Genomic DNA, 14872 nt, shown 5'->3' with positions numbered 1-14872 from the left:
ATTCTACAGGATTCGTCAAAAAAGTGTGTTACGTGTATTTTGAAATAAAACTTGGAGTCTGATATAAATCATGGACTCTACACAAAGTTCGCACCGTTTGTGTCGAAAAGTGGAGACAATGAACTAATGTTGAAAAAAATCATTTATCTTTTGAAATTCTAACGGTCTGACGCAAGCCTAAAAACCATGAAGATGACGGCTAATTTTGGTCATGTAACGTAAAAGGTTACATACAACATTCGAAATAAAAATCAAATTTCTTATCTGAACCTTTAATCTTGTATAAGACCTGTTGCTCATGGACCTGATGTACCTGTACCTACTCTTTATACAGTTTCATCTGATGTCTATAGAAATGATGCTAGAGATTGTTTTCAACCTGAAACGTCTGGTGAACCACAACTTTTCACAAAAGATGAACTTAACAAGTTAGTGAGAGATATGGGCCTTCCAAAGGATTCTTAAGAGGTTTGGAGTAAAAGAAATAATAATTCGATTTAAGCAAACTTTTTTAATTTCCAGATTTGTAAAAAAATCCTTATATGATACAAAGAAATGAACATTAATTTTGAAATTTGGGTAGCTGAATTATAAGAAATCAGTTATTAAAACCAAAATAATTTTTATGAAGTTTTAATTTCTCTAATATTGTATGCTTTATGGAATATTTTAGTACTGTGAGTATTTTTAACATTTAAATAAAAATATAGTTGGTAATAAAGTGCCCCCAGAGGAATAGCCCCCTCTGCGGAATCATAACGACAAAAAACAGGTTTACATACCCGTTTGAGCAGAGCACAGATAGCCCACTATGAAGAATGTGCATACCTACAAACGAAAGAACCATCAAACGATAAGAAAGTACAGATTTTACTGTACCCTTTGCGTTTCCAAATTTCTTGGAAAAACAGAAAATGTACGGTACAGTAGTCAAATATTCGAACAAAAACAGAAGTTTTGTTTTGCAGACAAAAATATTAGACTTATTTTACAATAAAATTAAGAAGAAAAAGCCATAAAACTGAATACACATATTTTTGTTTTTACAGAAACAGAAATAAATAAATGAATGGTTTAACAAAACTGAAATATATATAATTTGTTCCAGTACATTTTTGAAAACTTGTCAATGTGTCATCAATATTTTATGTTCTTCTATACACTAATACAGTGAAAATCCAAGGTATTTCGTTAATTCATAACAAGTTAGTATTTCAAATACAGAAATTCAGAAACATAACGTCCATTGAAAGGAAAAGTGTTTTTGGTTTTTCCACTACTTCGTCCCTATTAAAGGATATTCACCACGTTTGGCATGAAGGTTTGATTGGTTCTTGCGTGAGATATGTGCAAACTTGCGGTCCCACGTTTCGTGTTTTGCAGTTTGTTTGGACGTTTTTATTTTTATTTTATTTTCTTTACAGTTACATATAAGTGAAGCAACTTTTTAGTAATCATGAATTTATATAACATTCATTCAGGAGACAGATATTCCATATAGTTATTTAATATTATTTCTATTCAGATATATTTTTAAAGATGTGTCATTTTTGTAACTTTTATTACGTAAGTTTTGTTCTATTTTTCTCTTTATGGTATTTCTGAATAGATGTTTTTTTCAAAATAAAATTACTAACATTTTCTTGTTACTGAAAAAATAATAAAGGTGTTATGCAAATAATACCTGTGAAAAAATGATTTCAAAAACAAGCATTCGTTTCTATAGTGGTTATTTTACAATGGCTAAACGTCTACGCTGTAAATATTTATGTTTAGTCACATCTGCTCTTACGTTTGAAATGAAACTAAAAAGATAGCAATAATTCAGGAACATCAGTCGTCGATATAACTACCTATAATCGAAAGGCAGGAACAATACCTTCACTTTTATAACGCGCCCACAGTTGAAAGTGCAGAAGGTTCAACGTGTGATACGCTAATCACGAACTACGCTTGGCCCTTTCTCGAAAAAATACACAAAAAAGATTACTCACAACATGTAATAAATTAACTCCCAAAGTGGATCAATGCACTTCCATTAAAAACTAAAGTTGATTCTATAACACTAAGAGGCATTAACCTATAGCGCATGTGTTTAAATGTGTTCATTATGACAGTAGAAACTAAACCAATGGTAACATTTGCAAGGTTTATTTAGTGTAACTGACTGGACATCATACTTTCAAAAGACAAAATTAATTAAGATAAGATAAATAAATTGCTTAAATGGTTTAACTCAAAAATAGACGTTATTTCATTTGTAATGTAATATTTGTTCTTTAATTTCACGCAAAACTACCCGAAGGTTATCCGCGCTAGAAGTCCCTAAGTTAGCAGTGTAAGACAACAGGGAAGGCAGATAGTCATCATTACCCACCGCCAATTTTTTGGGTTATTCTTTTACCAACAAACAGTGGGATTAATCGTAACTTTATAACACCCTCACGGCTGAAAGGGCAAGCATGATTGGTGTAACGAGGACTCGAACCCGCCACTTTCAGATTACGAGTCGAGGGCTCCAACCATCTGGCTATCCTGGTTCGGATACTTGATATTTCTGTTTGTGTAAAGGTTTGTTTATTTCAAAGTTTTCGCGTAAAGCTACACAAAAGATCATCTGTACATAGCTGGCTATAATATTTGAAGTAATAGGCTAAACAAAAAAGGAGTCACTCTTAATATAATTTTAAGTGCAAAATATGGGAATGACTGTCTCTATTATGCCCTCATTGACAGTGTGGAGCGTATTTTTGCGACAACGGAAGAGAATCATGTTTGAACACTTTAACAACTAAGCCACGCTCAGTATGGGTTCTATCACTAGACAGTAGCTATCTATTAAAATAAATGAACCGATGAAGCACTTAATGCTTAAAATATAGTGTATATTAGCAAACTTTAGATATTGAGAACAACTGAGAATAAGCAACAATTAAATCTACATCTTCACCTCGTAAATGACTTAAATAAGCAAATATTGCATTTGCTATTTTTCTTCAAAGTGTAGACTTCTCTGGTTTTATTTCTAAACACAAAAGCTCACGAAGTTAAGCTTCAGAAAAGTTGTTTGGGTTTTAATAACTGATTTTCCATAATTCATTTACGCATATTTAGGAATTAATATTTCAATTTTTTTCTATCAGGTCAAGAATTTGTTTACAAATGGAGAAGAAAACAAAAACTTTTATTTAGATCAAATTTATAGAAAAAATTCCCACAAATATAACAAAATACGAACGGGGCACTTACACAATCTCTTGTTCCTATAGCAACGAATCATAATATCGAAAAGAAAAAATAATGTCGAAGGCGTCCACAAATGAATACTACCTACAAATGACACGCTATGCGTCTGTTGACCGTTTATATACTAGCAGTCTTTTTATCATGGATTATAGAACGATCCATAAAACCCTCACATTGCGATTACACTAAAGGTATTTTATAGCCAGTGCTCGTCAACATTATAAGCCTAATAAGATGTGACCCAATTTCAAGGAAAGTTATTCGCTGCTGTCGAAGTACATATGACGTTTTGAGGAAAATCTACACGTGATGCAGAAAAATGAACTTTCGGATCCAGTGTACAGGAATTATCGTATAACATGTAAGGATTTCAATATAATAAAACCATTGAAGGTTTTTGGTATTTATGTTTCATGACCACAATTAAACTAAGTTGTTTATAATCTCTTTCATCAAAATATGGGCTATAAAACATAAAAAGAAAGTATAACTTTGTTGTTGTTTTTTAATTTCGCGCCAAGCTACACGAAGGCTATCTGCGCTAGCTGTCCCTAATTTAGCAGTGTAAGAATAAAGCTAATGCAGTTAGTCATCACCACCCACCGCCACATTGAACGTCACATTATAACACCCCCACGGCTGAAAGAGCGAGAATGTTTGGTGCGACAGGGAGCAAGCATAAGCAAATTTACACAGAACTGCCTTTTTTACGTAAAAATAATAAGACTGGAAGTCGTTTGATAACATTATCTTTCACCGACATAGACATACTTCAGAGATTATACACTCTTTGGTAGGTTATTTTAGATTTGTTATTTATGTATTAGGCTAAGCAATTGTTCGCTGTTGCTTTTTTTGCAGTTTTTATAAAATTTTCATTGTACTACGTTAAACAAATTAATGGTAGTAGCGACTCCAGTTTCATTCCATATAAACATTGTTCTAATAAATTATGACTATTAAAAACGTCTAAAAGGAATAACTTCTAATTGGAAGTTTAAACGAAGTACTTGTACCTGTCCGAAATGTATAGTTTGGAGACAAAGAAACAGACTGATCCGATAAACCATCTTTTTTCATACAATTTTTACATAGGTTGTTTTATAGTATGTTTCTTTATTTGTTTTACTAATCTTAACGTAAGTTTATGCAATTTTTAGACTATCTATCGAAAAGGTTTTATAAAAAAAGAACTTGGAGTGATCAGTTAGGCTATGAGAAGAGTTAATTTTAGGTTTCATGTTCGAGTTTTAGCTCCCAGTTGCAATTTTCTATTTTTCTCTGCTGATGAGGACAGCATGAAAACGGATAAAACATCTCAGGTAATTTTTTTTCAAATTCTTTTACTTCAAGCTGGCGTGAAGAATCGTCCTACTGTCACTGTAATACCCTCCTTAGTTTTTCGTTCTGACAACAGTGGTTTTCTCTCATGTTTCTGTTGACTTATAACAGGACACGTGCATGTTTTGAAGCTAGGGAGTAAAAATTTAACGCAAAGCAATAATTATGAACAATTGATATATAATGCTAAGAACCTAATTAAGTTACTATAGAAAACTGAATTGGAAATGATGTTTCAAATTGAACAGAAAAGTTGTATTCGAAATGAACATTTTTACATTAATATATATTTCAATATTAACTTACCCGTAAAAGTTTGTTAGAAAAGATAATCAAACATGTATAGTCTTATTATCATTTCAAGCATTTTTAGATATTTTTATGTTAATTATAAAAGTTGAAAGAAAATTAAGAGTAAACTTAAAATATATTTAACACATCTTGTCAAGAAAGGTTTCTTTATTTTAGAACTTTCGTGCAAAACTGCATAAACGGTTATGTGTACACAGACGACTCTTATTTTGAAGTGGTAAACTTGAGAAAAAGGCAGCATCGTCAACTCTTAGTCTCTCTTACAAGAAAATAAATTATAAACTTTCTTCCTATGCATAAGCAAGATTTACGCCAGACTGCTTTTAGCATTTGAAAGCAAGGTTAAGTTTTTTGGATAAAATTCTTTCACAGAATCGTAAATGCTGGTCTGACTTTCACCAATCCAATTTCTCCTATTTTATTTCTTCTCTAGTGCCACAGTTCACTATTTTACATGTGTTTCAGTTACTGTGCATATGGCCATATCCGGTTTTAAATTATTCGATTCATACTCCATGGCATCATCCTCAAGTACAAAAAATTTATTTTTTTATTGGATGGATAGAACAGCTCTTTCAATTGTTGATGATGTAATCTTATATAAGAAACTAAGTCTGGTTGAATCACTTTTTTATTTTTGAATAAAATTTATTGTGAGCTTTGAGATATATAATTTCGATATCAACTTATACTAGATACGTTTCTCTTTTGCAGAGCAAAAATAAGTCACTCACCTCTCTGCTAAGTTTCTTACAAATGAGCATAGTAGAAAAAAGTAAGAGAAAGTTGAAACACGCCCAGGAGTAAGCTGATGCGGAAGAGATTAAATTAAATACACTTTATTATTGTAAATTTAAGCGAATTAATTTATAAAAACACTTTAACTATCCTTCATTGTAATGCCTACAAACGCAAGTTGAAATTCGAAGTTTAGACAAATATATAATAAGAAAATAATAAAAGAACATACAATAATTTTGATTTATTTTTGGTAATTCTTCAACATTTAAATAATAATTAATATTAATCAAAATGAATTTATTTTTAGTATTATATCTACCTTTCTTTTAACAACGTAGAAATACAAGTTTCTTAATGCGAAGCTGGTTGACACATGTTCAATCTGCCTTAAGTGGTACAGCAGTAAGTCTACACAATTACATGCTAAAATAAGAGGTTCAATTCCATTCGGTGGACTCAGCAGATAGCTTGATGTGGCTTTGCTATAAGAAAACACACACACCTTAAGTGAAATGTTTCAACGTGTCTTAAGCCGTCATTTTGCTTGAAATGACTTGTGTGTGCCGCCCCAATCATAGTTCCTAAACAAACTTATATATTATCACATAACCCATAGAATACACTTTTTATGTTAGGTAACTTAAATGATCTTAACATAGTACAGAACACAACAAAATGTTTGAAAAGAAAATGTGAAAATATCAGGGTTTTTTATTTCTACATATGATAAGAGTTTTTTGGGGTTTTTTTTATTTCGCACAAAGCTACTCGAGGGCTATCTGCGCTAGCCATCCCTAATTTAGTAGTGTAAGACTAGAGGGAAGGCAGCTAGTCATCACCACCACCCGCCAACTCTTGGGTTACTCTTTTACCGACGAATAGTGGGATTGACCTAAACGTTATAACGCTCCCAAGAATGGGAGGGCAAGCATGTTTGATGCGAGCGAGATTCGAACCCGCGACCCTCGGATTACTAGTCGAACGTCTTAACACACTTGGCCATGCCTGGCCCACCCTAAATCATACAAGTTTGGCTATGACAACGATGACAATAACATGGTGACATGAATGTTACCGGTATTGGTACTGATATCCCTGAAATAGTTTAAAAAGCATATCATCGATTAGATATAAATATTTTTCACGGTGTTTACTCGATATCTCAATGAAAGCTATGCATCCAAAGCTACGAATAAGTAGAATATGGTTACTATTAGATATTCCAAAACTACACAGTACTTTTTAGTTTAATAGGAAGAACAGTATAAACTAAACATATAGAATACGGTATACTAAACATACTGTGTTTTACTGTTTGTGTTATGGAAAAAAGTGTCTGAATACCAAGAGAACCTTCACCATGTTTTACATTATTCCAGCAGCGTCTTTTTCAATACTTGTACTACACGTTTAATAAATAACATTTTTAAGAGAAACTATGACAGACACTAGCTTAAATATAAAATATAAACACTGTATTTTTAAAATGATAATAAGTATCAAATAAAAATACTGAGAATCCAGAGTTGCAGATAACAATTTAACGTTGTTGATTCATTGAGAATGGAAAGAATTTCTTTACTAAAGAGTCTGTAATCTCTGGTTCCAAAGACGAGAATTTTAAAGTTTTCTAGACGTAGTTGCTATTCTTACTGTGCAATAGTATACAATACTCAAGTGGATTACTTAGCTTACATCCGCTTCTTGCTGAAATTCCCATGTCCTTGTGTGCACGTGTTTGTAGGTGACGTGCAGTTTTACTAATATGGGTAACTTTACAGTTTGTTTGTTTGAAGTTAAGCACAAAGCTACACAATGAGCTGTCTGTGCTCTCTCTGCCAACAACGGATGTGGAAACCTGGTTTCTAGCATTGTAAGTCTTTAGGCATAGCGCTGTGCTACTGGGGGATAGCTTTATAGTTATCACACGTGTATTTTTATGACCCCCGAGAGCATAGGAATGCGTAGAGTGACTTTGGTTTAGAATATATTTTTAATTCTAACTGCTGACATAAATACTAAACGTAACTTAATTTGTGGGTAATATGCTTTGATTATTTTTTGAATTTGGTATTTGAATTTAAAACTTTGTTTGCCAATGAAAGGAGTAAAAAGATATTAAAAGACAATGTGTGAATTTTTGTAGGTTTTATTTTATTCGTTAAAAATTTTCGTGTGATACACTGTAAGATATTACGGGGTTAACCATTACTCTCTGATATGTTGTGAATTTTTTTAAGTTTCTGGATGAATAAAAAAGTAGCCAGAACAGATATTATGCGCTCTGTTTGTAAGAGTTAGAACAAATATCCTCTGCTTTCTAGTAAAAAAAAATTCAAGTATTTTCTTAAATCGGCTCTCAATGACAACACATACTTTTAAATGGCAATTCTTATGACCAGATAGACAGAATGACGATTAGATATCCTCAGATCCGACCCTTACAACAATCCTTCTATGTTTTTACGATAATCAATGGCTGAATAATTGCCAATTTATTACAAATCAGTGTTATATAGAAGGACCGTCGATGACAGTTTTCTATTCTTTCACAACACTGATAACACAGTTTTTAGAATACCTAAACTCTCCACATCCACGTATAAAATTCACATGTGAGGTAGAAGGAAACAGTAACTTTGTTTATTTCATTTGTTTGAACGTCTAAAAAATCTATTTTTTTGCCTCATCTATATATCGTAAAAAAAACATTTGCTGCACTACAGTTGCATACCAGACTCCTTCAAACACAATTATAACCTTATAACATTCTTATTAATTAGATAAACGACATTTCTCCACTCTCACCAAACCATTCACATTTTTTTCTGGTTAAAAATGTTTGAAATAAGTTGAAATGGATGTGTTGCTTGTATATCTTTTGGGTATTCGTGCACATACGAGTGCATACTTTATATGGATGCATGTACCGTAGAGTATATATTTTGTATTTGTACATATACAATAGATCATATATTTTATATTTGTACATTTACAGATCACATTTTGCTTACACATTGAAATTATAAGGTAAATAGCTGATGGTATAAGCTGAAGCAACGAAAGATACTAACCAATTACATGATCTATGGCTTTTGTCACTTTTCTGTCCAAGTTACAGAATTCCAGTCGATTTCTTATCTGAAAGATGAAGATAAACTGGAATAGTGGTTAAGCGTACAAGCGAAATGTTTCACAGTGTGTAGTAAAAACCTATTATCATAATACTTAGTAAGATGCGTACGCATTTCCATGACGCGAGAAAACTATTTAAATGCTTATGTGCGTGAATTTCATTTCAACGTTTGGGTGAAGAGAAACAAACATTTCTGACCGCCTTCGGAGAATAAAATGAACTTAAACCTAAGTTACCGTCACATAATGTTGTTGTTGTTCATTTCAAATGTAAAAATGTCGGATGTAAAAATACTTTAGTAGGTAGATTTTACAACTATAAGTTAAAAGCTTGTCAAAACTTTATAAAATTCTAAAGTTAAGTCTTATGATAACATTATAAGTTTATTTATCAATAGTATTAAGTAAAATATAATTTAGCTCAAACTGAATTAAATAAAAAGTAAGCATGCTACAGTGTTAATTTACCTCTTTATTGAATGTAGACCTGTTTAATAAAAGCTTACTAATGTTAAGTCTGAGACAACTGGACTTATAAATTATTGCATTATTATTTTGTATTATTCTAGAAATCATCCATCTCAAGAAGTACTATTGCAATAAAGATTATAATTTGGCCGCGGGTCTCTGCTCCTATATTATAATTTGGCAGCGCAGATAGCCCTCGAGAAGCTTTGCGCGAAATTCAAAACAAATCTTAAAATTTGGAATTACAGTGATGTTTGTCTTCTTTATAATACGTCATGCTGTCATTCGTTTTACAATTGTAAGTTTAGGTACGTGAGATATGTATATAAGAAAAAAAAACATGCACAGTTTGGATAAATTTTAAATGAAACTTATATACAAGTGATTCTCAATGAGTTGGGAAGTGACATTTCATAAAATAACGTTCAAATAACGCTACAAGGTAAATAGTAGTGAACAAAGTTTATTTAAAATGGAACATAATCAAGTAAATTACTTGCAGATATTATAGCCGATGGAATAAGCTTGTACTTTTAGTTTGATTTTATATTGCTTTCAGATGTGGAAAAAAATAAAAATGCACGTTTTTGTTTAGATATAAACTTAGATGATGGTGATTTACCTGATTTCTCGTGAACAGTAATAGTGGAACTTCTAAACGTTTGGCAGAAAACGAAATGAAATCCTAACACAGATATGTGAATACGTGATAAAGTGATCTGAGACAGGTTGTACAAGAATCTTCACTTTTTCCCTCTGAAAAGCAGCAGCAGGAAATTTGAAAACTCGGCACTAAACCAGCATAAAACACCAGCAAAAATTCGTGAAGAAATTTGGAGATGTGGATGTTTTATCTCGACTTCTCCTTTTACTTTATAACTCTCAAGTAGTGGAGACAGGAATTCTAACATTAGAACTGTAAATCACCAAAATATCCCTGCCAAATATTTTAAAGTAAATAGGATGTGAAAAGGACTGGTGTGCCAGTCACACGATAACATCTTCGTATGAAGATGTATAGACGTCATCTCTGCACTATACACACATACCTTTAAAGTGTATTAGCTGGTATATTAATAATAAACATAACTTGTACCATCAAATATACAGATGTAGCTAACTTTTTCATCAATCAAATTGCACCTTATGTAAACAAATTACAACAAAGTGGAAAATTTTTTGAAGAAATGGTATATGCCTGACTACATTTGTTATTAAGTTGCTTAAAAAGCTTGATTCTGTAATAATTGTTATCAGTATTTAATATTCTCAAGATTTCTGACATTATTTTAAACTATTTTTGGCAATACTAACTAATATTTCAAATAAGAATGCAATGGCTATACAATAAATGCTCATATTAAATATTTTATTTCAAGATTATAAACTTGTGATTTTTAAGTTATTCGTAAAGTGTCACAGAAACAAAATATTGCAAACTTGCATATTACACATGTATGACAGGAACAAACTTGAATGGAAGACTGGTATTTAAATTAATTGTTTCTTTTTCAGGTGGCAGAAAACCAGGTGGAGAAGATCTGTGAGTATATATATATATATATTCCTATTGTTTTTTTCTAGGTGATTAGACAGGCATATATTTCATTTAACCATATTACATGTTCTTGATTTTAACTATTGTTCTTTCATTAAGTTCATGAGGAATTATGTTTTATGTTTCACAGGAAATATTCTGAGCCATTAGAAAAAGAAGTTTTTGTCAGTGAAGACTTGTCCAGAGGCACAACATGTGAAGAAAAATGCCCAGATGTTATTCCAGGTAGGCTAGTGATAATGAAAGGCATAAATTATACAAATAGCATAGACATATTCTGTTGTGAAGCCAGTTCTATATGTCATAAGTTTAAATAAAATATATATGAAATGAATATCTCGATTACTTTACATAGTTTGTTTTATTTTTCTGTTTCAGTATTAGGATAACCAGGACTTCCAAGCTTCTGCTAACTATTGTATTTCATTTATATATTTTTTCATTTAATTTATATTTATTTGGCATTGCTGACACATTGAGACACACATGTTGCCAATGTTGGCTACATAGAAGTTTCTACAAGTTTCATAATAGCATTTGTTTGTCCTTTTTTACTTCAAAGATATATTAGTCTGGCTAAAGTGAATAGTGAGAACATCCCACATGAGCAGATATAAAAGTTAATTTAAATAAAAGAATTGTTATTTTACGAATTGGTATAAAATATTCAATAATTACACGTAAACAGAAAAATACACGAAAGCATCTGTTGCACATGATTTAGTAGTTACAAATAGTTTCATTAAAACTGAATTTAAAGAGTTGAACATTTCAAACTCATCCTCAAAAAATTGTTTACATTCACCCAGATAATAAACATTGTGTTGGTGGTATAGCTTGCTTGAAGAAAATTATACTAGTAATTTCTCAGAGCATTCAAACGAGGAAGTGCAACGTATTATATCTTCATGCCACACAGTTCTATCACAGATGAATAATTGTAATACCTTCTCATTATGTAAAGCCAAATATTCCCCATTAGTTGAAATTTAGCCTGGAATGGTGTGTGGGAAGAAACCTTGCAAAGAAATGCAAATTACTTTCATATCCATGGCCAAGCGCGTTAAGGCGTGCGACTCGTAATCCGAGGGTCGCGGGTTCGCATCCCCGTCGCGCCAAACATGCTTGCCCTTTCAGCCGTGGGGGCGTTACAATGCGACGCTCAATCCCACTATTCGTTGGTAAAAGAGTAGCCCAAGAGTTGGCGGTGGGTGGTGATGACTAGCTGCCTTTCCTCTAGTCTTACACTGCAAAATTAGGGACGGCTAGCACAGATAGCCCTTGAGTAGCTTTGTGCGAAATTCAAAAAACAATACTTTCATATCTTTTATTTGTTTTCATTTTTTAAAGTGCACATGTGAATTCTTTTGGACTTTGTGAAATCATTTTGTACTTCCGATTCTCAAAATGTAACATTGTTTTTAGTTTGAAAATATTTTATTTAACATTTCTAGATGTATTGCAATAATTGTGCATAATGATATATCCAGTTTTAATTTATCCAATTCACGTTCCATAGCCTCTTTAAGTTAATTTTTTTATTTTTGTATTTGGTGTTTGGAACAATTACAACAAATTTGATGAAGCTTGGTCATGATTATGCTTCATAAAACAAAAACGAATCTGTACCTCTTAAACATTACGAAAACAAGTTACCTAATTCTAAACAGTATCGTTTAAGATTAGGAAAAATATTTACCAAATACTATAATGTACCCCTTAGACACAAGAAAAAAATTAACTGATTCTAAACTGTACCTGTCATATATTACGAAAAATATTTGTCACCTAATTTTAAACTGTATTTGTTAAAATTAGGAAAAAAATATTTGTTACATAATTCTACACTGCATTTTTTAAGCCTCAGGATAAAAAATGTTTCTTACTTCTGTCCCATACCTGTTACACATTAGGAAAAGAAACTGTTATGTAACTTTATCCTTTACCTGTTAGATATTAAGAAACTATAATACCTAATTATACCCAGTACTTGATAAGCATTAAGAAAAATATTGTTACTTAGTACTAGCCTGCACCTCTTAGACTTTAGAAACTAAAATTCTCACCTAATTCTAACCTGTACTTATTAAACATAAGGAAAATAATTACTTCCATGAACAAATAATAGTCTACAATTAAAATTGCATAGTGTTTTTATTTCATAGGAAGAATAATTTAGACATTAGTGGCATTAAAAAACATTGTTACTTGATTCAAACGTATATCTGTTATACTTTAGTAAGAAGTTAACTAATTTTAGCATTTGCCTGTGAAACATTAGGAAAAAATTAATAACTAATCCTAGCCTGTATCTGTTAGACATTAGGAAAAAAATCCTACTTCAGTACTAAATCTCTTAGTCATCAGGAAAAAGTTGTTACATAATTTTAGTCTATACTTTTTTGAAATTAGGAAAATATTTTTGCAATTTTATTTTCTATCTTCTATAAATTAAAGAAAACAATATTTCTGTAATTCTAGCATGTAGCTGTTAAACATTAGAAAAAAATTACTACTTTATCCTTACTCTTATCTGTTATACATTGAAGAAAAAACATTTTGCTAAGTCTGGACTGTACCATTAAACGTCAGGGAAAAGTTATCTAATTTTGGCCTGTATCTTAGACATTAGGAAAACACTATCATCCAATTTTAACTTTTATATGTTGTATATTGAACAAAAATATATTTTCTAATTTTGAACTGATCTGAGAGTCATTGGGAAAATATTTGCTAGTTAAGTTTAGTCAGTATTTTTTTAGAAATTAAGAAAAAAATGTTTACATAATTCTAATGTTTACCTGTTAAACATTAAGAGAAACAATATTTCCATAATTCTAGCATGTACCTGCTAGAAATTCGGGAAATAAATATCTATGTCTAACTTTTACCTGTTGGACATTAAAACAAAAAAACAATTTCCCAATTCTAGCCTATCACTTTAACCATTAGGAAAAAAATTCTTACATAATTCCGAATTGTAACTGTTACTCATTGGGAAAAAACTGATAACTAATTTTAAAAAGTAGTTTTAATTTTTACCTGTTGAACAATGAAGAATTTTTTTTTTTCTAATTCTAGACAGTACCTGTTGAACATTAGGGAAAAACTGTTACATTTAGCCTGTGTATGTTAGACATTAGGAAAAACAATATTTCTGTAATTCTAACGTGTACCTGCTAGACATTCAAAAAAAATTACCTAATTCTAACTTTTACCTATTGGACATTAGAGACAAAAATAATTTCCTAATTCTAGCCTATTCCTGTTAATCATAAGGAAAATAATTATTATTTAACTCTGAACTGTGCCTGTTATACATTAGGGAAAAATTGATAACCAATTTTATGTCGTAACTGTTACATATTAGAAAAATCGTTATATAACTCTAGACTGAAGTTATTAAAAATAGCAAAAATATTTGTTACCTAATTCTAACATATATCTGTTAGGCTTTTAAGAAATGTTTACCTAATCCTGGCATGTATCTGTTAAACATTACCAAAAACATTTATTGGCTAATTCTAGCCTGTAGAATTTAAACATTATTAATAATTTGTTACCCAATCCTAGTATGTACATTTTTAAACATAAGAAAAACAAATTATCACTTAATTTTATCCTTTACCAGTTCAGAATAAGGGGAAAATTACGTAATTTAGATGCGTACCTGTTAAACATTTAAAAATATTTCTCACCTTAATTTACTCAGCACCGTTAAACATTAAGGAAAAAATATCTAATTCTTGACTGTACTTCTTAGATATTAGGAAAAAATTGTTACCTAACTTTAGTCTTTACCTATCAGAAATTAGGGAAAAATACCTAATTCTAATCTTTACCTATTAGACATTAAAGAAAAAATAATTTACTAATTCTGGCCTGTAATTGTTGAATATTAGAGAGAAAATGTTTACTTAATTCTAGCTTGAACGTTTTAAACACCACGGAAAAAATGATACCTAATTTTATCGCGTAACTGTTAGACATTATGAAAATTGTTATCTAACTCTAGATTGTACTTGTTTAAATTAGGGAAAATAATTGTTAACTTATTCTAGCATATACTTG

At 31.0% G+C, this 14872-nt stretch overlaps 1 protein-coding gene across 1 annotated transcript in view; it reads left to right on the top strand.

The window, feature by feature from the left end:
- Nucleotides 1-14872, top strand: part of LOC143255344 (contactin-3-like) — a 228193-nt gene that overhangs the window by 197296 nt on the left and 16025 nt on the right. The window contains exons 10-11 of the mRNA XM_076510839.1: nucleotides 10759-10786; nucleotides 10932-11026. Of these exons, the coding sequence (XP_076366954.1) occupies nucleotides 10759-10786; nucleotides 10932-11026 (123 nt within the window). The remainder of the gene's footprint in view (nucleotides 1-10758; nucleotides 10787-10931; nucleotides 11027-14872) is intronic.

Source organism: Tachypleus tridentatus, chromosome 7, assembly GCF_004210375.1.
Source record: "Tachypleus tridentatus isolate NWPU-2018 chromosome 7, ASM421037v1, whole genome shotgun sequence".
Lineage (NCBI taxonomy): Eukaryota > Metazoa > Arthropoda > Merostomata > Xiphosura > Limulidae > Tachypleus > Tachypleus tridentatus.
This window is presented reverse-complemented; position numbering and strand designations above follow the sequence as displayed.